General features: G+C 39.2%; 1 protein-coding gene across 3 annotated transcripts in view; it reads left to right on the top strand.

Annotated features, from left to right (window-relative positions):
* Positions 1-24337, top strand: part of ADAMTS9 (ADAM metallopeptidase with thrombospondin type 1 motif 9) — a 166631-nt gene that overhangs the window by 16513 nt on the left and 125781 nt on the right. For 2 of the 3 annotated variants that reach the window (XM_037492298.2, XM_037492290.2), the window contains exons 4-10: positions 13734-14023; positions 16906-16989; positions 17088-17197; positions 18248-18288; positions 18399-18504; positions 21506-21652; positions 22808-22949. In XM_037492298.2, the coding sequence (XP_037348195.1) occupies positions 13734-14023; positions 16906-16989; positions 17088-17197; positions 18248-18288; positions 18399-18504; positions 21506-21652; positions 22808-22949 (920 nt within the window). The remainder of the gene's footprint in view (positions 1-13733; positions 14024-16905; positions 16990-17087; positions 17198-18247; positions 18289-18398; positions 18505-21505; positions 21653-22807; positions 22950-24337) is intronic. The other variant, XM_054695303.1, reaches the window with a different exon arrangement.

Below are 24337 nucleotides of genomic sequence, written 5' to 3'. Positions count from 1 at the left end.
CATGCAGTGATATCATCATCATTAGAACCAAGATTTAGAACAGTCCCTGGTGTCCTTTGTAGTCAATCTCCTGTTTTCTATCTGTAGTTTGGCCTTTTCCAGAGTATCATAGAATCACTAAGTACAGTGCATTTGCAGTTCATCCACATTGTTGTCTGTATCCATGAGTCATACTTTTATATTGCTGAGTAATGTTCTATGGTATAGCTATAGCACAGTTTATCAGTTGCCCTGTTATAGGATAATTTTTTGACTATTGCAAATAAAACTGCTATAAATTTGGATACTCAATTTTGGGTAAACAGAAGTTTTCATTTCACTTGGGTAAATCCAGCGGTGAGATTGCCAAGTTTATGGTAAGCGTGTGTATAATTTTATAAGAGACTACCAATCTGTTTTTCAAAGTATCATTGCCAATTTGCAAAACTTCCAGCAGAGTATCAGAGTTCCAGTTCCACTGCATCCTCACCAGCACTTGAAATTGCCAGTGGTTTGTTTGTTTTCTTTTTCATTTTAGCCATTCTCATAGGTATAAGTGGTAATTCATCATAACTTTAATTTGCATTTCCCTAATGATTAATGTTATTAAGTATCTATTCATGTGTTCATTTGCCACCCCAGGTGTTTTCTTTGGTGAAGTTTCTCTTCAAATCTTTTGAAATTGAAATGTTTTCTTATTATTGAAGCTTGATTATTATTGAAGCACTTTATATATTCTAAAGGATAAGGATATAAGCCCTTTATCAAATACATGGTTTGCAAATATTTTCTCCCACACTGAGGCTTATCTTTCATTCTCTTAACATGCAGGCTCTTATTGTACACATGGCTTCCTAATTTTATTGCAGATATTTCATGCACCATGGATTTCATGCTCTCACAGGACATGCTGCAGGGAAGCGTGGTGGAGAGTACAAAGCAGTCATGCATTGCTTATTGATGTTTCCTTAAACCACAGACTGCATAGATGAGGGCGGTCTCCATAGACATATCACCTAGATGTGTAATAGGCTATACCATAGATATTTATGTAATTGCACTCCAAGACATTCACACAATGAAATCACCTGACAGATTTCTCAGAACATTAAGACACAGGTGCAGAGATAGGGACTAGGAACGTCTTAGTTTATTTGTCAAAGACACTGTCTAAATCAATAGAAACAGATTGATGTTTTTATTTTGAGTTGGCATTGAGAAATACAACTTTCAATTTCAAGTCATTGTACCTTATGATGGAAAAGTGTTCTCTTCGCTCAAGGAAGAAAACAGTTGCCAAGGAGGTCCTGGGTACCTAAGAATGCAGCTGTATTCTTTTGTGGGTATGTGCACAGTGGGGAGGAAGCTGGAGGTGGTCAGAGAACAGTAAGACAGAGGCAGGCATAGAAGTTAGTAGTGGGCAGTTCAGCCCTGCATGTCCACATGCTACTGGAGGGAAAGAATTGGACACATTACTCCATTATTCCCACAGATCCTACTCTGAATTGTGGGCAGAGTTCCCAACAGTAGCTCATTATATATTAATTTATTTTTTCTTTCACACTGATTTCCATATCCTTGTAGTTGATGTTATCCCATTTTAACAAGTCAGATTAGAGAAGATGGAAATAGTTTACAGAAGATATGTTGTGATTCTCCTTGGTGGCGCAGGGGTTGAAGTCTTAGCACTATTAAGCTGTCACCAGACACTGAGGCATGAGTTCAATCCCCGGCCAGGGAGCTGACCCACATGGTGCAGCAGACCTCTCCTGACTCGCCCTCTGCTCCCGTCAGCAGTGTATTTCAGTTGATCTGCCTGCTCTGCTCCCCACTCTGTCTCTGGTGAATCCTCTCACCCCCTGTACCTCTGGCCTGCACCCCAGTGCTTGCATGCATAATTGAATAAAATAAATCTACCAAGAAAATATGGTCTATTTTAGCAGGTTGAAAATTAGCTCCTCACAAAAAGTAATGGAGATGTGTACACTGTATGCAGTATTATTTAACATCACCTCTGGCGGCCTTCTTTTGTGTTGGTCTCTCTGCTGGAGATGTACTGTCTCTTTTTACCTGTCCACCCTGCCTGCTGTTTGGTTATTTCTTCCATACCCTCTCTGGGAGTGACAGTGCCCAAGAGAAGAGATGATTGGCCTTTGCCCCTTTTGAATCTCAGAATCTCATTTTTGAGCATTATTCACTTTCATCTTATAAGATTTAACAACTCATAAATTTTTAATGCTGGAAGGAAATTTAGAGGGAATTTCTATTCTAGTCTTTTTATGGATAAGAGGATCAAGGCTCAGAATTTCAAAGGGATTCATAATATTGGAGCTAGGGCCAGTGGAATAGAGGCCCCTGAACACAGGCCTCTTAGGCTCCAGTCCTGTGTTCTTTCCAGGTTGTTGTTCAAGGGCAAGTTGTCTGTGTATGGTATCTGGGAGAGTATGTTCACAAGTGCAACTGAAATGAGGTTTGGGAGATATCGCTGTATTCCCTTAAGTGTAAGACTAATTAAGAATAAACTACTGAGATGGTTTAAGAAGTTTTATCAGGGTGAAAGATATGAGGCTTTCAATTCATTTAGTAGATTAAGTCATCACAACACGAGATGAATATACAGTAACAAAATATCTGAGCTGGCCCAGAGTGCTTAGGGCAGTTGGCCTGTGGTTGAGTGAGTTTCCCATGAGTTCTGCCTGTAATCTGAGTAAAGCTTGTCCCTGCGGTCAGTCATATCCATGGCCCTTGGAACAAGGACATCAGGAAGAGACAGGGTTTCTTCTGTAGACCCTGCTGTATAAACTAGTCTTTAGTTGCCTGTAAAAGCTGGGAGATTTGACTATCAAAGGAATGTGGGAGATATGCTCCCTAGGAGTTGCTTAGAAGTTTCTTTAAAGAGCTCCCACCCAACTGCTCTTTAATCTCTGGCATGGGAGTGATACCTGGACCCACCACAGGCACCGTGTTCAGCCTCAGGGCCACCCATGAGCTTCAGCGAAATGTCAGAGAGCAGCAAGCCTGGAGCCACTTGCAGTAGCCTTAAAAGGGTGCTTGTGCTCAGTGGCGTCCCCAGGGCCAGTGTTCCCAGAGCACTTATTATGCACCAGGTCCTGTTCCAGCACTTTGTGTATATTAAATCAGCGAGCTCTTCCCCAATTAGGGAGGAAGCACTATTAACCTATTTCACAGAGTCTAAGTGGCTAGCCCAAGGTCACATACATTGAATGCAGGAAAACTCAGATCTGAACACAGATCTCTGTGACTCCTAAGTCCAAACTCTTTATTTGCTACCTCCTGTATTAAACTGCACAAGTATTTAAAGCCTAGAATGCACTGTCCTGGACAGAAGTGAGTAGACCCATGTGGCTTCTAAGTGCTTGAAATATGGCTAGTGCCGCATGTTGAAATGATAAAGTTCTGGATATGTTGGGTTAAGTAGAATATATATTTAAAATTAATTTCATCTGTTTCTTTTGCCTTTTTTAAAATGTGGCTACTAGAAATTCTTAACTTCTATGTGTGACTCACATTTTATGGAGAGCACTGACATGCACAATCCCAAGCCACGTCACCAAGGGGACTGTGTGGTGGCCACAAAAATGGACTGCAGATAGGACAGGGTGACCATGAGCAGCTGGCGCCCTGCCGGCCATCACAGCCTCCCCTCACTGCTTATAGGCGGAGTAAGTCCAAGCCAACATGTCCCACAGAGGATGTTGCAGGATATCAATAGCAAAAGCAGTCTGTTGGTAAAATACAGGCCAGGGTCCATGGAGCATTTTATGTGACTTCAAATAGCTATTCTTCTAATATATTCTCAAGTTATTTCAAGAGTTCCTAAATTGGCTCATTTATGAGATGACGATAATCGTCTCTACCATGTAAAGTTGCTGTGAGGAATAATCACATTAACCCATATAAAGTACTGGGAAGAGTGGCTGACAGAGGGCGAGCATCAGCAAACACCAGGCAGTGCTGTTACAGCTGTGGCTGCTGCCATCATTCCTGCAGTTAGTGGAAGGAGCAATGGCTGGGAATGAAGATGTAGCAGGCTGTGGAGGTGGTGTTCCAGTTCGCAGACCTGAGATGGCAAAGTTAACTCTCAGTTCACTGCCGATACCCACCACCACCCCACAAACTCCAGGAAGCTTCTCAGTTGTTTTCTTGAAAGTGTGCTTCCTTCTCTCCCTCAGAGAAGAGACCCTCAATATGCTCTTTTCTAGGAATGTTTTCAGTCCCATCACCGCCTCAAGAACTGGCCAGCATCCAGTAAATTTGGTTACATGATTAAGCAAATAGAAACTGTTTTCTTTCCTGCAAGTCTTCTCAGAGTTTTTATTTTTTTAAAGATTTATTTTTATTTGTTTATGCAACAAGAACTGGGGTGTCGGCATAGGCCAGAGGTGCGGGGTGAGGTGAGAGGATTCACCAGAGTGGGGAGCAGAACAGATGGATCTACTGAAACACACTGCTGAGGGGAGCAGCAGGCGCGACAGGAGAGGTCTGCTGCGCCATATGGATTAGCTCCCTGGTTGGGAATCGAACCCTTGCAGAAGTGGCTGATAGAGCTGAGACTTAACCCCTGTGCCACCAGGGAGGCCCTCCTCAGAGTTTTTAAAACGCTAATGTGTACAGAGAAAGGTCTCAGATGTGAGCTCAGCATAAAGTGTTTTGCAAATGTACTTGTGAAGTAACTTCTGGGACTAATGTTACATAAACCACTGTCAGGGAAACACTGTTGATAAAGGTCTGGTGGGCCAAAAAAAAAAAAAAAAAAAAAAGGCTCAGCAGAATCCCTGTCACCAGTGCTCTTTGCTCCTATTTCCTGTCAGCGTGGTGCTAACAGTCTAGGAGTGCTGGGGCCCGACAGGGTGTGCCGCTTTTTTTTCCTCCCAAAAGCTCACAGTTTGTTGAGAGACATGGGTTTGGAGACATGATCCCTATAAGTATCCGAGGATTCACTCTTGTTTTTAAAGCTAGCAAACTGAGGTCACTTAAAAAAAAAAAATTAAACTTTGGTGAGTTTTCATTCATACACGTTAGAGCTTTGCACACACAGAACCATTCCCCACCCCCATACCTGCTCCACCCAGTTTCTAGAAACACATTGTTTCTAGAGAAACATTCATTGTTTTTATGACTGTTTTGGTTTTATCTTTTCCTCCCTTCATTGTGCTGGTCTGTGTCTTCCTCTGATCCCATTAGACTTTGTTTCTCTTCTACTGAGTTCTTTTCTTTAAGCAACTCTGGACATGCCTGATTAGTGCAGATCTCAAGTCTGACTAGAACAAAGAGGGCAGGGGAACTGCCATGGCTTCCCCTTTTGTTCCCTCTGTGTTATCAGCTGTCAGAGAGGTGGAAGTCTTTGGGCCATTTGTTTATCTCTAATTACATCTCCAGACCGTGTCTCCTCGCTATCAGTCACATGTGCCTGTTACCTAGATTGGAAGTTCCATGGGAGCAGGGGCTGGTCTTTCATGCCCTTATAAAGTCCCTCCCTCCTTCCCGCCTTCTCTCCCTCTCCCCATCCTCCCCTGCTTCCTTCCTTTAAGAACATTCTTTCTGAAATAGAATTGTTTTCTTTGGAAACCCTGCTGTCAACATACTAGTTTATAAAGAGAGGATATTTTCCATACTACTAGTAAAACAGTGACAACTAATGTTGTTATCTTGTTGAACATTTAATTGGCCCTTCCTTTGTGCCCCTGCTCTGTGCCAAGAGCATTTTGTGTATGTCTTTTTTTTTTTTTTTTTTCAGATTTATTTTTATTTATTTATCTATGTATACGAGAACTGGGGTGTAGGTGAGAGGTGCGGAGGGTGAGAGGATTCACCAGAGACAGAGTGGGGAGCAAAACAGATGGATCTACTGAAATACACTGCTGAGGGGAGCAGCAGGCAAGGAACAGGAGAGGTCTGCTGCGCCATGTGGGTAGCTCCCTGGCTGAGGATTGAACTCGTGCTGCAGTGGCTGGTGATGGCTTGATAGTGCTGACTTAACCCCTGCGCCACCAGGGAGGCGCTATGTATGTCTTTTCATCCTCATAGTTCCCCTTTTGGGTGTGTACTGTTATTATACTCCATTTACGGATGATGAGACTAAGACTTTGAGGCAAGAACTTGCCCATGAAAATTTCAGCTAGAGCAACTCCAAGAAGGAATGTGACCCGCGCCTGTCTGGCCCCAGAATCCAAGTGGGAAACCACGAACCAGACTTGTCCAACCATCTTCTGGCTGTGAGTCCAGGTGGGACCCCAAGGGGACTCTCAGTGCTCTGGAGTCCTCCTCCTGGACCTATGTTGTGGTTCCTCTACCCAGTTAGACTAGGAGGTCATAGGTGGTTTAGTGCCTTAAGGAAAGTCAGTTAAATTTTGATAAACCTTATTAAAATAGAGAACAATAATTAACTTCCCATATGTTAATGTTAACATCCCAGCCCCTTCAGTCAGAGGCAAACACTTCAGTGAGTAACTGCCAAATACCAAGGTCTGAATACTGTTTTCTAAAATAATTCCCATTATTTCGTAAAGTGCATTTTATTTCATAACAACATAGAATGAAACTCATTTAAGACATTTTTTATTAACTAAGCAAATGTTAAATTTTTTGACTGATTTTTTTAATGATAAAATCTAAAAATTTATTTTTGTTTTTTTATTGCCATTGTTTATTTTGGCACACCTAGTCTAGTACCTTGCACAAAATTGGTGCTCAAGAAATAATTCTTTAAATGTCAATTAATAATTTCCAAAGAATTTTCTATATTTTATTTTCTATGCTCATTTATTTACCAACATCTCCTTAAGATGGAAGCTGGGATTTATATGCTTGTTTAAGAGGTCAGGAGACTAAGACCAAGAGCGATGACTTGAAAAGATGATTTAAGGGTATTAACTGTCTGTGTCTTTGAATTTGTTATTATACGCCAGAAAGTAGTTTTTAAGCACTGCTAGCACTCTTCCTTAAGTGATTCCTTTTAGTTCTAACTTACTTTATGACTTTATGAGCCGGTAAAAATAAAAAAAAATTAAAAACCCACAGGATTTATTGGTTCCTTCCTATGTACTACACTTAATATGCATGAGCTCTAATTATTCCTCAAAGCTACTCTAAGAAATAGGTACTGTTCTTAGTTTTATAAGTGGGAGAAAGGAGGGTAAGGAAAACAGTTATTTGCCCAAGGTCAAATAAGACTTGAAATCTGGTTTCTTCAGAGCATGAGATCTTAGAACACTGTTGTTTGTGGTATGCAAGCATTGCAGCTTCCCCTACACAGCCATCAAGGCCAAAACAGTTGTAAGGGCGAACATTAACCCATCACTCACATCTTTGGAATAAAATGTTACAAGCTGTAGTGCTGCGACTTCATTTTAGAAAACACAGATATGGCCTTAGAGAATACAGCTGTGGGTCAGAAATTTTTAGCATCCTGCATTTATTTATATGTACATGTGAAGGGTCAACTGCAAAATATTATATTTGTTTCTGAATGCAAAGATGCATTTTCTTCTTGGAGGTAATACATGCTATTTTTTCCCATTAAGTTTGTTTTACCAGAACAGAATTGGGTTCACAAAGAATCGAGAAGGTGTGGAGAGTTTCTTGCCCCCATGCATGCCATAGCCTCCCCTATTATCAACTTCTATCACCAGAGGGTATACTCATTACAATTGATGATCCTATATTGAATACAACATAATCAGTCAAAGTCCGTAGTTTACATTAGGGTTCACTCTGGGTGCTTTATAATCCGTGGGTTTGGACAAGTGTGTAATGACTTGTATTCATCATTACTGAACCATACAGAGTATTTTCAGTACCCTAAAAATTCTCTGTGCACTGCCTATTCATTGCTCCCTTACTCCAAACTTTGAGAATCACTGATCTTTGACTATCTCCATAGTTCTGTCTTTTCCACAGTGTCATGCAGTTGCAATCATACAACATGTAACTTTTATGGGTTGTCTTCTTCTTTAGCGATATGCATTTAAGGCTCTTCTATATCTTTTCATGGATGGATAGGTCATTTCTTTTCAGTGCTAAATAATATTCCATTGCCTGGAGGTAGCAAGTTTTTCCATTTACCTACTGAATGAAATTTTATTTGCTTTCAACTTTTGACATTTATGACTATAGCTGCCATAAACATCCATGTGCAGGTTTTTGTGTGGACATGAATTTTCATCATCTTTGTGTAAATATTAAAGAGCTCAGTTGCTGGATCATATGGTGACAGTATGTTTAGTTTTCTAAGAAATACCCAAACTGTCTTTGAAAATGACTGGACCATTTTACATTCACACCAGCAATGATGAGAGTTCCTGTTGCTCCACATTCTGGCTAGCACTTGGTGTTGTCCATTCTAATCAGTGTTCAGATTTTCTCCATTCTAATCAGTGTGTAATGGTATCTCATTGTTGTTTAAATTTATATTTCCTTGATGACATGATTTGGATCCTATTTTGACAGATTTATTTGCCACCTGCATACTCTCTTTAGTTCAACATGCTGTTTTAATATTTGAAGTTAGACTGCTCTGTTAAATAAGTATGATTGATTTTTAAAGAATACGCAAAGGAAAAGAGCTCTGAAAAAATTATCTATTTCTGAGTGTCACATTTGAACATAAAAAAGAGGCAAGGAAATGGTGCAAACTCTTTGGAAAACAATTTTTGGGAGGTCTTCAAAATGTTAAACATAATTACAATATGACCCAGCAGTTCTACCCCTAGGTAAATGTAAATGCATAAACTTGGACACATATCTTCATAGCAGTATTTTTTTTTTTAAGATTTATTTATTTATTTATACAAGCACTGGGTACAGTCAGAAGTGCGGGAGGGTGAGAGAATTCACCAGAGCCAGAGCGGGGAACAGAACAGGCAGACTGATGAAATACACTGCTAAGGGGAGCAGCGGGCATGGGAGGAGAGGTCTGTTGTGCCATGTGGGACCATCGCTGGCAGCCAGGGATCGAACCGGCACTTCAGAGGCTGCGAGCAGCTTCGAAGCCCAGCGCGCAACCACTGTGCCACCAGGGGAGACCCTATAGCAGTATTTTTAATGGAATTTGGGACCAAATAGTCCACCAATTCATGAATGATTAAACAAAATGTGGTGTATCAATAAAGTGGGATATTAGTTGACAATAAAAAGTAATGCAGTACTGTTAACATGCTACAGTGATGATGAACCTTAAAAGCATTATGCTACGTGAAAGATGTCTCACTCCATTTGTATGAAATGCTAGGATAGGGAAGTCCATGTATTAAAAAACTTTAATGATTGCCAGTGACTGGAGGAAGGTGGAAATGGGGTGTGATTGTTAACTGGTGCAGGGTTCCTTTTAGGACAGTGAACTCCCCTAAATTTAGAATATGACAATAGTTACACAACTTTGAATATGCTAGTAGCCACTGAATTGTATACTTTGAAAGAATGAATTTTTGTTAGTTAATTTAGATCTCAATTAAACATAATGAAAATATAAAGCTATGTGTGGGGGAAAAAAGAAAAGCAAAATACACAGACCCTATTCTACTGTGTTTTCCCCAAGGGTAAAACTTCATTATATAGGCCAATGTGATAAAACTACTAGCAAATTGCAAATTTGAAACACTAACATAAATCCCATTATGTTAAAAGGTCATTAAAGAGAAATGTGAATGTTCTCTTATTATCCTAACAGTATGTGTCCATTTGGTGGAAATCATTCTTTTATTGCATATTCTATTCAGAGGCAAGAGAGTTGAGCAGATTTATAGGTTATAATATCTTACTTTTTTTTGATTCTCCATGAGAATATCCATGTATTTGTAGTCATTGTGATATTTGAATCTTTAAAGTTCATACTACTATTTATGCTAAATTTAAAATTGCTTGCCAAAATGATTAATGTGATAGAAATTAATTGGGCTTATTAGCTCAATAAATATGATTTCATTCTTTAGCGGGAAAGGTCAGATGGGTAAAAGACCAGGAAATAGTATATACTAATTGTTGCTTTAGATTCTGAAGAAGTAATTTAAGTATGCACATAAAGTGTCCTGAATTATTTCTTTCATGCACAGGTTACTTGTGAATAAATATCTTCCAGGTGCATTACAATTCACATGGGTTTTTCTGTTAGAAACTGTAGCTTTATAATGATTAGTCTTAGTATCTCCTACTTTGTTATTTGAACAAAAATGTTTTTCCCAGTTAGTGTTTTGATTCACCCTCAGGTTTTCCTTGCTCAAATAGCCTTTGATGATTCTCTGAGAATGCATTTTTTACCTGTTACTGGTCAAAAGAATGAATTTTGTATAGCATTTCCTGAGTATTTTTTGCTTTTACTGTAGATATACTTTTTTCTAAATAAAACAATAAATTATATCAAAATTTAATATTTACAGAAGTCATTAAGTATTACTTGCTTTTCACAAACTGACATTTTCCTTTACTGATAAAGTTTTTTTTTTCACTTTACTGATAAAGTTTATCAAAGCACTTTATAATGAATGAAAAGTCAATGCATATTAAGATTAGAAGCATATGTACACCTCAGAATAAAGCGCCAAAATACATGAAGCAAAAACTTACAGAAATGAAGACCACACGTGAAGGAGAAAATAATAATAGTAGTTGGAAATTGATAATAATAGTTCAAAATTTCAATACTCCACTTTCAATAATGGATAGAATATCCAAACAGGTCAACAAGGAAATAACGATCTTGAACAATACTCTAAACTAACTACACTAACATTTATCTATAAAACACTCTATCCAGTAGTAGTAGAATAAGCACCCTTCTAAGGTACATATTGAAAGTTTCTAGAATAGACATATGGTAGTCTGTAAAAAAAAAAAAAATCAGTAAATTTTTTTTAAAGATTTATTTTTTTTATACAAGCCCTGGGGTACAGGTCAGAGACACGGGAGGGTGAGAGGATTCACCAGTGACAGAACGGGGAGCAGAACAGGCCGACAATCGAAATACACTGCTGAGGGGAGCAGTGGGCGAGACAGAAGAGGTCTGCCATGCCATGTGGGAATCTCTCTGGCCAGCCAGGAATTGAACCTACGCTGTAGAGGCTGCAGGCAGCTTCACAGCGCTGCGCTCAACCCACTGTACCACCAGAGGGGCCCAAATCAGTAAATTTTAAAGGATAGAAGTAATGCATGGTTTCTTCTCTGGCCATGATGGAATAAAATTATTAACAGAAAAAAAAATATTGGAAGCTCAGAAATTTGTGTTAAGTAAACAGTAGATCAGAGGAGAAGTTGGAAAATACTTTGAGGTTAATGAAAGTGAAACTACAACATACCAAAATATAGGACATGTAGCTAAAGCAGGGTTATGCCACCATAGAGCTATAAACGACTATTTTAAGAAGAAAGAAACACAATCCCCGGCCACCAGCGAGGGTCCCACAAAAAAAAAAAAGAAGAAAGAAACATCTCAAATAATAATCTAACCATTTACTTTAAAACACTGACTAGAAAGGAAGAGAAAATTAAGTCTAAAACAAGAAGACAAAAAGGAAATAATAAAGATTAGAGCAGAAATTAATGAAATGGAGAATAGAAAAACTACTTAAAAATCTGTAATATTTTACAGATTATGATATATTAAAATATTTTCTGAAGGCATTGAACAAGGATTATTTTTTATTTAAAAAAAAGTGGCATGTATTAAAAAATTTCAATTTTCAACATACTTCCATATACCTACTACAAAAAGCTGTCTGTGTGAAAATACCCTCCAGTCAATTTTTTTCCCCAATTTAAATTCTTTGTGAGCCCATTTCAGTCCTCGCCTCTTGAGAAGTTTTACCTAATAGTAAGATCACTATTTAGGGTGTTGATGAAATTCATACCAGATTTCTCATACCTTCCTGCAATGTGGCATTGGATAAATTACTTAATATCTTTGAGACTTATTTTCCTCATGTGTAAAATAGAGATAATTTTGTCAGTCTGAGAGAAATTATAAGGTAACATTCATAAGAATGTCTAGTTCAATACTTGGTCCATAATGAGTACTTGATTAGTATCTATTCTATAATCATTGGCTGATTGAAAATTATAATGACAGCCAAATTTCTCAAATGGTATTAGTACACATGTATGAATATGCTTGAGAAAAAGACTGAAAGAAAAAGAATCTAATACTGAATCCTACGATGAAACACAAGTTGAACTAGTGATGTTGTCTATAGCTGGACCACATAAAACTTGATGGTTTGCTCTGATTGTACTATTTTAACAGTTATTGAATCACTGTACTTGAACAAAATTGATTGTTTCATCAACTGGCTATAATGGTCAGATATTTACTCTTATAATTTTTGTTTTGTTATGCTATTATTGGATTAATTAATTCTGTATGTCTTAGGAGAAAAATTTTTTTAAGGATTTTTTTATTTTTGCATACAAGAACTGGGGTGTAAGCCAGAGGTACAGGAGATGAGAGAATTCACCAGAGAGAGTGGGGAGCAGAACAGGAAGATCTACTGAAACACACTGCTGAGGGGAGCAGCAGGCAGGCGAGGCAGGAGAGGTCTGCTGCGCCATGTGGTCTCCCTGGTGGCACAGGGGTTAAAGAGAGCACTGTCAAGCTATCGCCAGCCACTGAAGCAAGAGTTTGATCCCCGGCCGGCCAGGGATAATACTTCTTAGTTATACAATTGTGTTTCCTGTGTTTTAAACTACAAACTGGTGGCATTAAAGTTTTAAATCATGTCGATGAGTTGATGGCAAGAAAACTGATTAAATTCTATTTTTTCACTCAAAATGTATTTTGGTAGTCACTTTTAATCTTCTTTTTATTGTATAGTTGATAACTTTGAAACTGAGTATTGTCACCAGCAATATAAACTTCAGTCCAAGTTGGAGACACTATAGTACTTCTCAAAACATTACTATAAATGCAGATCACTTGGAGATCTTGTTAAAATGTAGATTCTAATTCATCAGGTCTGGAGTGTGGCCAGAATCTGCATTTCTGACAAACTTCTAAGTGTTGCCAATGCTACTGCTCCCTGGGCCACACTTTGAGGAGTAAGACAGTATAGAGACTAAGAACCTAGACAAGAGTCAGAAATGAGTAGAGCCAATCTGATATACATCTCAGTCCCAGATGCTGCCGGTTCATACTCTCTGCATTTAATCTATCTCCTTAACTGAACCCTGAAATTAAATTAATGAAAATTCCAGAGGTATTGAATAGCAGTGCTACTATTTATTCATACATTACAATAATTGAGAATAATAATAGAATAATACCTTGCAATGCATTTTCTGTAGTTCCTTTGCATTGTCTGCTAACCTGTCGCACCTCTCAGACCTCTTTTAACTGTATTTAAATGAATATCAAAAGTAGTATATATTAAATGTCTCCATTTCCATTCTCTAGAGCTCTGTGACCATTACTGTATCTATGGCAAAGAACAATGAAGGGTAACTGCTTAAATCCCAGCAAGATTTATGTTTCCAAATGAAAAGAATCATATGCACTTGTTTCCCTTAAATTCATGTGTGATTTCTAATACTTTAATGACCATTAATGGATGCTTCCAGGGAAACTGATTTCAAGTCCTTCGTCATTTAGAGTGCAGATTGAGTTTCACCTGCAGAGTCCACAGTGTGTAGAACTTGATTTTGTATGTGATTTGACTGCAGAGGCATCATTTTAAGATGTGTCTTATTAAACACTTAATATGAAATAGCTGTGGCTTGAAATGTAATGCATGCCATCTGGTTTGTTACAGAACACAAAAATAGTCACACTAAAGACAAGAGGAAAGCAAGAACAAGAAAATGGGAAGATAGGCGTAGCCTGGCTGATGATGTGGCAGTATTGAAGAGCAGCTTAGCAACAAAAGCGCTTTCTGCCTATGGTAACAAGACCAATAGCACGAGGGAAAAAGGGACCCACAGAAGAGCAAAACGCTTTTTATCCTATCCACGGTTTGTAGAAGTGATGGTGGTGGCAGACAACAGAATGGTTTTATACCACGGAGCAAACCTTCAACACTATATTTTAACTTTAATGTCAATTGTAAGTACTTTTAAAAGAAGGTGATTTATAAGGTCCCTAAATGTGTCATTGGGGAATGGTTTTCACCCTGTGCTCTGGAGGATCATTCGGGGCTGGCATTTCAAGGATTCAGGCAACTGGCTGAAGAGAACATAAGGTTACTTACTCATGGTTGTCTTTTATAATGACAATAGCTTTCAATATTGAATGTTTATTCTGTGTCAGACAGTGTGCTTTTTACTTAAAAGGCATCATTTCTAATCCTCCTGGCAACTCTTCCAGGTAGGATTATCATTCCCATTATATACAGAAGAAACTGAGGCTCAGAGGAATTAGGTCACTTGTCCATGGTCACGTAAAGCTAATAACTCACTTAGAGACTGCATGTGACCTTTAGCTTGTCCACTTCCCAAAACCGGTCCTCTTTTATGTACAAACTTGCATGGCCAGGTGGGGATCCAGTAAGACTCTGGATGCTCGTATTGAATCAGGGACACCCATGAGGTTCTTTCAAGTGCTCCCTGTTCTGGGGTTCTAGTTAAGTACCCCTGGGGTGAGGCCCAAGAGCCTCTCACTCTATTTTGATACTCTCATTTTGGATTGAAAAAACAATGTTTTGAAAAATAATCAAGCAGAACTAAAGTCTTTTAATGAAAAATAAGTGTCCTTCTGTACCCAGGCTCCCAGGCCCCTTCCCAAGGTTAACCATTATTATGGTATTTTTTGCATGTTTCTAACCACGCTAATAGAGACAGAATACAAGCCACCTATGAAATTTATAAATTTTCTAGTAGCCACATAAAAAAAAAATAGGTGGATACTAATATCCTATTTTATTTGATATCCAGATGGTATCATTTAAAAAATATCTTTTTCTTTACTTTTTCATTCTAAGTCTTCAGAAGCCCAGCACATCTCAGTTCAGACTAGCCAGATTTCAGGTGCTCTGTGTCCACTTGTGGCCAGTGGCTGTCATCTTGGACATTATAATTCCAGACATTTCTACAGCAAATATGGATGCATATACAACTTTTTTCCAAAAATACATGAACATTCTCCTTTGATTATGCTCATGTACAGTTTTAGAAATTACTGTTTTCTAGAAATATTGGAGATCGCTTTATAGCAAGCCGCATTATCTAATCTGATTGTTTTTAAATCTCAGCATAGCATTCCTTTTAACACTTTGATCCTAATTTATTGGATTGGGAATCTACTTTTTTTTAATAATTTTTAACTTTTTTTAAAAGATTTATTTATTTATACAAGCACTGGGGTACATGCCAGAGGCGCAGGAGGGTGAGAGAATTCATCAGAGACAGAGCAGGGAGCAGAACAGGCAGAAGGACCGAAGTACACTGCTGAGGGGAGCAGCGGGTGAGACAGGAGAGGTCTGTGCGCCATGTGGGAATCTCCCTGGCTGGCCAGAAATTGAACCAGTGCTGCAGAGGCCAAGGACAGCCTCACAGCGCTGTGCTCAACCCACTGTGCCACAGGGGAGGCCCTGGGAATCTACTTTTAATAAGTTCCCCAAATGGATGTGAAAAACTATCATGTCTGGGAACATTACTTTAGAGATTCTTCCTTCCCACTGTCCCGTGGTTCTCCTTGTCTTGCCCCTCACTGTGGATACCTATGAGCTGGCTACTAGCTGGCCACTGATGGGCAACTGTGACCTATTTGCTTCTATCATAAGGCAGGCCTGGGCATCCCGGGCCACTGTTGACCTGATTATGTGACTGTCTCCATGATGGCCTTGGGATAACCCTGCCTGTGATAACATCAAATACTTCTCCGTCCTTCGTAAAACTTTGTCCCATATTCCTATCCCCCCTCCAGACCTCATTCCTCATACCATTGTCTCATGATCAGCTTTTATTAAACTTTATGCTTTCAATCAGTGGCAAAAGAACTTCTGGTCAAGTAGCAGACTCTTGCCTTGCAAACCTGCTCCATGACTGCTCTGTCCCTCATCGCATTCCCACCTCAAAGCGCCAACAAAGTTTCTGTCACAACACCTCACTACTGGGAACCATTCCCCAGTACTCCCTACTTCCCAACACAGCCTGGCCCCACCTCCCTCTCCTGTCTTCATCTTTCACCTCCCTCCATCCCCACCCTGCCTTGTCCAGATAGAGAGAAAGGAAAAAAATGAATCAGGCCTTTTTTGGTCTCAATTCCTTTTCTATCTAGACCTGTCATAAAGATTTCAATTATGAGCATAGACTATATTTAGGTCAAATTGACCACCAGGTGAGAGTTTTTACTGTGCAACTCTGTCATATAGTCTTGGACAAGTTTCTTCATTGCTCTGAGCCTTAGTTTCCTCATTTGTAGAGCAGAGATTATAGTACCTAGATCAGAATTTTGCAGTGGATATTAAATCCAAATGAATAGGCAGTTATTATCAAGGACCTAGTGCATACAAAACATTTAATGTTAGCTCTCATTTAACAACAGTAACAGTGAACAACAAGAAAAGCTAAGGGTTACCAGGTTATCAAGAATACAAGTGGGTCGAAGTACGAGGAAGCAGCGATGTTAGCAAACACTATCACTGTGAAATTCCATAAGTCACCAATCCAGGGCTTCTAGGATAAAAGAGCTTGAGTGAAAATTAATAGCCAGCATTTTGGCACAGAGAACTGTTACGTTGTGTGACAATGCAAATTCTAAGGAAAATACATTGAAGGTTAAACTTGTTTGCATTCATTATCTAAAACTGCCATCTACGAATTTTACAAATAGACGTTTAATAAATGTTGTAAGAATGAAAATTCAGAGCTACAAAGTGCGTGTGTTGCATGAAACATAAAAAGAAGTCGAGCCCAGCGTAAGAAGTGAATTGCTTATTGCTTACACAGAGTTCACAATTAACTTTGAAAAATTTATCTCGGTTGCAGGTAGCCTCTATCTATAAAGACCCAAGTATTGGAAATTTAATTAATATTGTTATTGTGAACTTAGTTGTGATTCATAATGAACAGGTAATAAAGTTTTTTTTCTTTCTTCTATCTATATCCGAAATGGCATATCTAATTGGTGTTGCTACCATGGATCAACCGTAATTATTTTCTGTACTTAGGAAGGACCTTCCATATCCTTTAATGCCCAGACAACATTAAAAAACTTTTGCCAGTGGCAAAAGAACTATCCAGGTGGAATCCAGCATGATACTGCTGTTCTTATAACAAGGTATATGGATTTCTTATTCCTCAAATCTATTTTGGGTCAAGGTAATGGGGTGAGGTCATACATTCCTGGTAGGCCGCCCTTAGTACAGTGTTTCTTGAATGTTTATGGAGGGTTGTGCATTAGAGAATGTTTAGCAGCATCCTTGGTCTCTACTATATTCCATTGACATTCTTGCCTTCAATTGTGAAAACCAACAGGGTCTCCAGATGTTGGCAGATGTCCCCTGGGAGGAAGGGCATAACCACTCCTGGTTGAGAACCACTAACCAGTTGGTGCCCCAGAGGCAATAAATGTGCTATGCAGGCCTGACAATAAATGGGTTTCTATTCTTTAGGGTGAGCTACTCTTCAGAGAGAGCTACTCCTCAGATTGAGCTACTCCTCAGATTGAGCTACTCTTCAGGTAGAGATAGCTATGACTATGCAGGATTCATGTGCAGTGTTGTCAGCTTTTGTGACTTTTCAAGAAGTCAGGAATAGGGATTTTGTTTTTAAATGTGGAATCTACAATTAAAAAATATTTTTTATGTTAGTGAAGTGCCATTGTTTTGTATCCTTGTTAATATTTTGAAATGGTAGTTACAAACACAAAAGCATTTAAAAATTATGCAGGACCCCTCAGAGGCACCCTGGCCTAGTCCACAGCTCTCATACAGTTGGTCACAAAAACTATTCTTAAATGAAATTAAGTGAAAGGCTTTTGGAACCTTCTCTGGAAGGTTCATTAAGAAAACAGAATTGCTTATCCCAAGATAGTAGGGAAAGTCTCTTTTGGAGGTTTCTGCTTGTTCTGTATGGCAGACTTCCCTATATAGCTTTTCATCCTTTTTCCCCACTCCAATTTTATTGATTTTCCAATCATTTCCATCCTTAAATCAACAAGTTCCAAACTCCTTTGAGTTGCAAACCCTCTGGCTTTTTGTTAGTTTTTTGTAACAGCCCTCCCTGAAGTGTTGCTACTGTGAACAGCACCTAGAAGGTCTGGAGTGTTGACTTGTATTGACATTTGCTCTTTGGTGTCCTCCAAGCCCTAAGTTTCCTTTGCTTTCAGACAGGATATCTGCAGAGCCCATGACAAATGTGACACCTTAGGTAAGTCGACCGTGTGTATCTTCTGTGTCTATAGCAATTTTACTACATGTTTTCATTCTCAGTCACAATGGCATTTTAAAATGAACCCTTGTTTGTTTTCCCTCCACTAGGTCTTGCTGAACTGGGAACCATTTGTGATCCCTATAGAAGTTGCTCTATAAGTGAAGATAGTGGCTTGAGCACGGCTTTTACGATTGCCCACGAGCTAGGCCACGTGTATGTTTCCTCTCCATATTTTTACTTAATTCAGATAGACCTAAACCTGTTTCTTCATGTCAGTGAGCATTCAGTTCACTTTGGAGGGTATGAGATACTTCTCCGGTCTTAGAGTCTGCAGGGTTGAGGAGTTCCAAACCTAATTGAGAGAAATGACTGACTTCAGGAAGATGAGTAAATGCACCCTCATCAGCTATAGCTCACGGTGTCTTTGGTTTAGCTACACACATTCTCCATCCAAGGCCTAATATTCTGTTACCCCTCAGGGAGTTAAAAGAATGGGCCTTTGTCCCTATCCACCGAGGTAGAGGATGTACTAGCTTGGACAACTTTCCTAACAACATCTTTATTTAAGAACTTCCCCAACATGGCCCTCGCCCACAAGATATTCAAAAACCTATCACATTCCTGATTCTAGTTACACATGGCTGCTATAATTCTGACATTTAGCCTCTAGTAACAGTGATATTCCCTCTTTCAGGAAAGAGAATGAACAAAAATACTGAGAAGATATCATTTCCTAATTACAGTCACTTAGTATCTGGTCATAATGAAACTGACTTTTTTGGTTGTTCTTTCAAGAGAGAGCCTGACTGAAACCTGGGGCAGAGCAGTATAAACTGGCTAGAAATTCTGATTTTTGATCTGCACTGTTTTTTTTTCAAGAATGATTAAATTATTATTTTTCAAAGATTTATTTATTTATACAAGCACTGGAGTATAGGCCAGAGGCGTAGGAGGGTGAGAGAATTCACCAGAGACAGAGCAGGGAAAAGAACAGGCAGAAAGACTGAAGTACACTGCTGAGGGGAGCAGCGGATGACACAGGAGAGGTCTGCGCGCCATGTGGGAATCTCCCTGGCCGGCCGGGAATTGAAACCGGCTCTGCAGAGGCTGCGGACAACTTCACAGAGCTGCGCTCAACCCGCTGCTCCACCAGCGGAGGCCCAAGAATGATTAAATTACTATGCTGTGTCCTTTTAAAAATCATTCTCTCAAAAGGAGTCTTAAATCAATACAGAGATATATCAATTTGCATGTCAGAATTTAACTTTATTTGGAGCTAACATCATTTCTCAAAATTTTTCTCAGAATAATTTTTGGAGTTGCCTTACATCAGTGTACTGTGCTGGGCCTAAAGCATGATGCACATAGATAGGTGTCTTCAATTTAATTCAACATATAATTTGTATATTTTTAAACTAGTGATTTTCAAGCACTTTAAGAACAGCCTCCCTTTTTTTTCTCCAAAGGAAATACTGTTAGGTACCTAATATTCAGAAAACAAAAAGGGCCTTCAATTAGCAGTAGTGGTTTTCCAGGGTCCTGCTTGGTTAGCTTTCTCTCTGACCTTTGGCTTCTGAAATACATTCATGAAACTCAAGAACTTCTTGCACCTCAGTTTGAAAACTGCTGGTCCTACCAGCATTTCCCAAAGCATAAGGGCTCAAAAGCTAATTCCAAGAGAATGGTATATGGAAAACAACTTTTATAGACAAGTGGTTTAAATGAATATGTTCTTAAGACTAACCCTGCTTGCAGTCACAAGGCTCAGTGGCATAAAGTAAAGACTGACAAATTCTGTATTAAAGTAAACTGCTTGCTTTTGATTTTCCTAAACTTAGTTTAAGAGAGGGGGGGAGGGGTGGATTTTTGTTTTGCATAAAACCTGGTAAATTCCTTTAGACCTTTGAATAGGAGATGTAGATTTGTCTATGAAGGATAGAGTAGCATTCCAAAAAGCAGCAGTGGAACAGGAAAAATTACAGAGCTTGGAATGTATTAAAGGGCAGAGAGTTTGTGTGATTAATATTTCCCACCAATGTATAGCTAAGAAAAGTATGCTATTTGAAGAAATAGAATATCCTGTTAATTTATAAACTCCTCTTTAGCCAGACAGTTTATACTAAATGCAAGAGAAATTAATGGAATTGACTTCATGGGCTTCATGCAGTTCAGCTGATCTGATTTCCAAATTTTAAGATGAGCTAGTGAAGACAATTGCTTCCTGGGTGCTAAATCCATCACATGCAGGGGCTGTCACCCAAACAGGACAGCCTCTCTGAGATGGTTACCCAGTAGATAATGACCTGAGCTGAGAAGGTTGCCTGAAGCCCATGGGTTTGATGATTCAGGATTGAGAAATGCTTCCAAGCATCATCCCGCCCCATTTCCCCCAAGCACACATTTTTCTTCTATGCTAAGCCAAGAGTGGCAGGTATGTGTTAATGCTGTTGTTGAGTTCCCTCCCAGACCCGAGAGGACCCTGGCTCTCCATCACAGCCTTCCCTTGGGCAGAATCTGGATTAGTTGAAGAATCCTTTTGTGCCCGACTTTTCAGGAAGCCAGCAGCCAACAGTTGGTGCTGGCAAGAAGCATAAAACTACCTGCCATCTCTGAGTTAAGCCAGCTGAATTGGCATGCCTATGGTTTCCATGCTTGTGCCTTCTTTAATGGGTTTTATTGTGCATGAACTTTGCATACCTTTATAATGATAGAGCCACATAGTTACAGCATTTGTCTTCTTGACCCAGAAAGGAGCAGATGCCAAGACCCACAGTGAGCCTCTTGTTGGAAAGCTTTTGGCTTCATGGTTTGATACTTGCTGACTCTTTATATTCACAACATTATCATAACCTGCCAAATTCTTGACTCTATAAATTGGCTTTTAATAGCTTATTAGGAATTCCAACTACTGTATTCTAGCACCAACTACAGCATGTTGAGAGCCTCTGCAGAACCAAATAATGGCCCAATCGGTATTTCTTTTTAGGCATTAAAGGCACTTTGTATTAAATTGAGTAAAAATTATGTTTGACTCTACACTCCATCTTTAATTGTCCAGTAAGTTTTGTTCTGCTCGCCAGGATTCAGCTTCTTTCCCTCAATGCAATAGTCAATTGAATGTTTTTCTCTTAGGCAAATGCATTCTTAAAGCAGTTAGAACAGCTTGGTCCCATGGTGTTTATTGACATTCTTACTTTTGTCTCTTTGGCTTTAGGTTTAACATGCCTCATGATGACAACAATAAATGCAAAGAAGAAGGAGTAAAGAGTCCACAGCACGTCATGGCTCCCACACTGAACTTCTATACCAACCCCTGGATGTGGTCAAAGTGCAGTCGAAAATATATTACTGAATTCTTAGAGTAAGACTGGAACTTACTTTCAGCACAGACTTCTAGTGTCTGGCCTTCATGTAGTAAACTAATTGTGGGAAAGAAAATGTAGGGTCAAGCATTCCTTTTGAGTTGTTATTTTTGTTGGCATTCCTTAGAGGAGGCAAAAAAAAAAATTCTTTTTGACATCTGTGCAGTTTATATCCTCTCCAGAGTTTAGAAGATTACAGATTGAATTAAAGAAAAGGTTGGGATTCTAAAGAGAATATGTAAATGTTGTTTTGTTCTTGGTAAAACCAGGATATCTGTCCAGGTCTTGCAGGAGGGGCTGTGAGTATTTCATGATGATGGCCACAAATATTTATGTGCTTTGAACTTAGAAATTCATGCTTATAAAGGAGCAGAGAAGTGAGATGACCACAAAGGTTATGTGGGTGGATAAAAATTGCAGCAGACCCCATGTTGTTGACTTGAGAACATTCTGTTTCCCTCTCTCCTCTCTCTGTCTTTTTCTTATATTATTTTTTTAAGTTGCCAGCCAGGCTGTTCAAAGATCCAAATACATTATATGATATCCCCATGTCACAGATTTTTTGCTCTTCTCTCCCAGGTGTTCAGAAGGTTAAGTGACTGTCCCAAGGTCACTGGTATCTATTTTTGCAACCACGAGGACAAGGGGGGTTTTATTAATCAGAATGCACTGGGTGAATTTTCCAGAATTGTTTGCAGACAAGTCAAAGACCAGAGAGGTTGACTTTTTTTAAGCATATATTCTGAGCTGTTTCTTGCTCTAGTCATTGATTCACTCACTCATGTATCTAAAAACATTTACTAAGCACCAGTTGCGATGGACAGGGCCCCATGCATTAAGAAGTTTTCAGTCTATTGAGAAGATGGTAAAAAGTAAACTGAAAATTTACTCCATGTTTGACAAATGCTGTCAGAGCTACATATTTGCAACTGGCTTTGTTGCATGCACAGCCAATGATTCCACAAACAACTGTACACCAAAATTATAGCTTGAGCTTCTGGACTCCACTTTGGATGAAAAGGGAAGAAAAAAAATATAAAGCAAGAGCATCTCTACCATTCAAATGGTGAAAAGGCCTTCATTTTCATCTGGAGGCTTTCAGAGTCTCCTCTCAGCTACTGCTCTCACCATCTGTGTTTTTCTGCTTTCCATAGCACTGGTTACGGCGAGTGTTTGCTTAACGAACCTGAATCCAGACCCTACTCTTTGCCTCCCCAACCGCCAGGCCTCCTCTACAACGTGAATAAACAATGTGAATTGATTTTTGGACCAGGTTCTCAGGTGTGCCCATATATGGTAAGTGTTGGGGACTATTTCCACCTTCACAAATCCATTTTGGTCTTCCTTTTATTTACACTTTTCCATTGTAGTCTCACTCTAACATAAACTACCCATGGAAAAGTTGAGAATGCTCCAGCAGCTGTTAATGATAACAGTAATAATGTTGGTGATAAGCAGATATCTCAGCTTTAGATGGTGCCTTAATCTGTACTTCCCAGCTCATTCTCATGAATGCCCCCAAAGGGAGAGGGCTTTATCACTATCACTTTACAAGTAGGAAAGTGAGCTCAGGGAGGACAAGTTTTTAGGGCCCAACCCTTCTCTCTTGTCTCCTTTCATGCCAGCAAACCTGTCCAGTTAACCTTTATACTAGGAAATCTTCTTGTCCAGACTGTGTCCTGTGACCACCAGGGGTTTGAAATCATATGAGATGATAACTAATCTGGTGGACATTTGTGCCAGTGATAGGATCCAGTGGCTGTAAGGTTGCAGATAAGCAGATTGTGCTCCTTTGGGTTCCCCCATCCTATCCCTTCAGGGGTGTGTGTGTGTGTGTGTTTTGCTAAGAGAGATTTTACAAGAGCATGGTAAGTTTGGAAATACAGTGATTTCAGGGAAATAATTAAAAACTTTGAGTCAAATTTAGCCATGGTTTTATTCTTTTATGTACTTATGAGAGCAAGCCTGAGGAGCTATCTCTATACCAAACAACAGAAAGTTAAGCAAATTAAAGTCTTCATTTAGTGAAATAGTATACGCTAATTAAAAATTTGTGCATGAGAACATGCTCCTGATAAATTTTAAGATAACAGGGCAGGTAATTATTTTGTAGACTATGTTCTCATCTGTAAAGGTGTGAAAAGTTACAGGTAAGAGTGGGTAGTTTGAGACTTTCTCTGTCTAAAAGATAAATCATCTGTGCCTTCTGAAATTTTCTACTGTGAGAATGGTGTGTTTTAATAAACAGGAGAAAAAATCTTTTCATAGTATGGCCTTAAGTAGAGCTAAACATTTCAACTGGGATAAATCTAAAAATCATAGTGTACAGAGTGGGGGTTCGGGGTGAAAGTAAGTTGCAAGATATGGCAGTATGTCCTGAAATACTGAATATTATTACTTGCTTGAAGGTGAAATGCTGTGTATTACTGGAAGCTATTTATACATTTGTAGTAAAAGCAATGATATTGATGAAATGGTAAGTTGCAAGATATAACAGTATATCATGAAATGCTGGGCACCAGCATTTCGCCTCTGGGGAGAAGGGGAAAGAAATGCGGTCCCAGATACAGGACTTTCAGCTGTATCTGCAAAGTCTTCATTCTATAGTTGGTTGGTGGGTATGAGGGTATCCATTGTGTTTTGTTTGTGCTTTTTGTCTGCCTGAAATATTTCACAATACTTCA

The sequence above is a fragment of the Talpa occidentalis genome, unplaced genomic scaffold (genome assembly GCF_014898055.3).
Source record: "Talpa occidentalis isolate TD23 unplaced genomic scaffold, MPIMG_talOcc4v2.1 talOcc4.10, whole genome shotgun sequence".
Lineage (NCBI taxonomy): Eukaryota > Metazoa > Chordata > Mammalia > Eulipotyphla > Talpidae > Talpa > Talpa occidentalis.
Note: the sequence above shows the minus strand (reverse complement) of the source record. Positions and strands in the feature narration are given on the sequence as shown.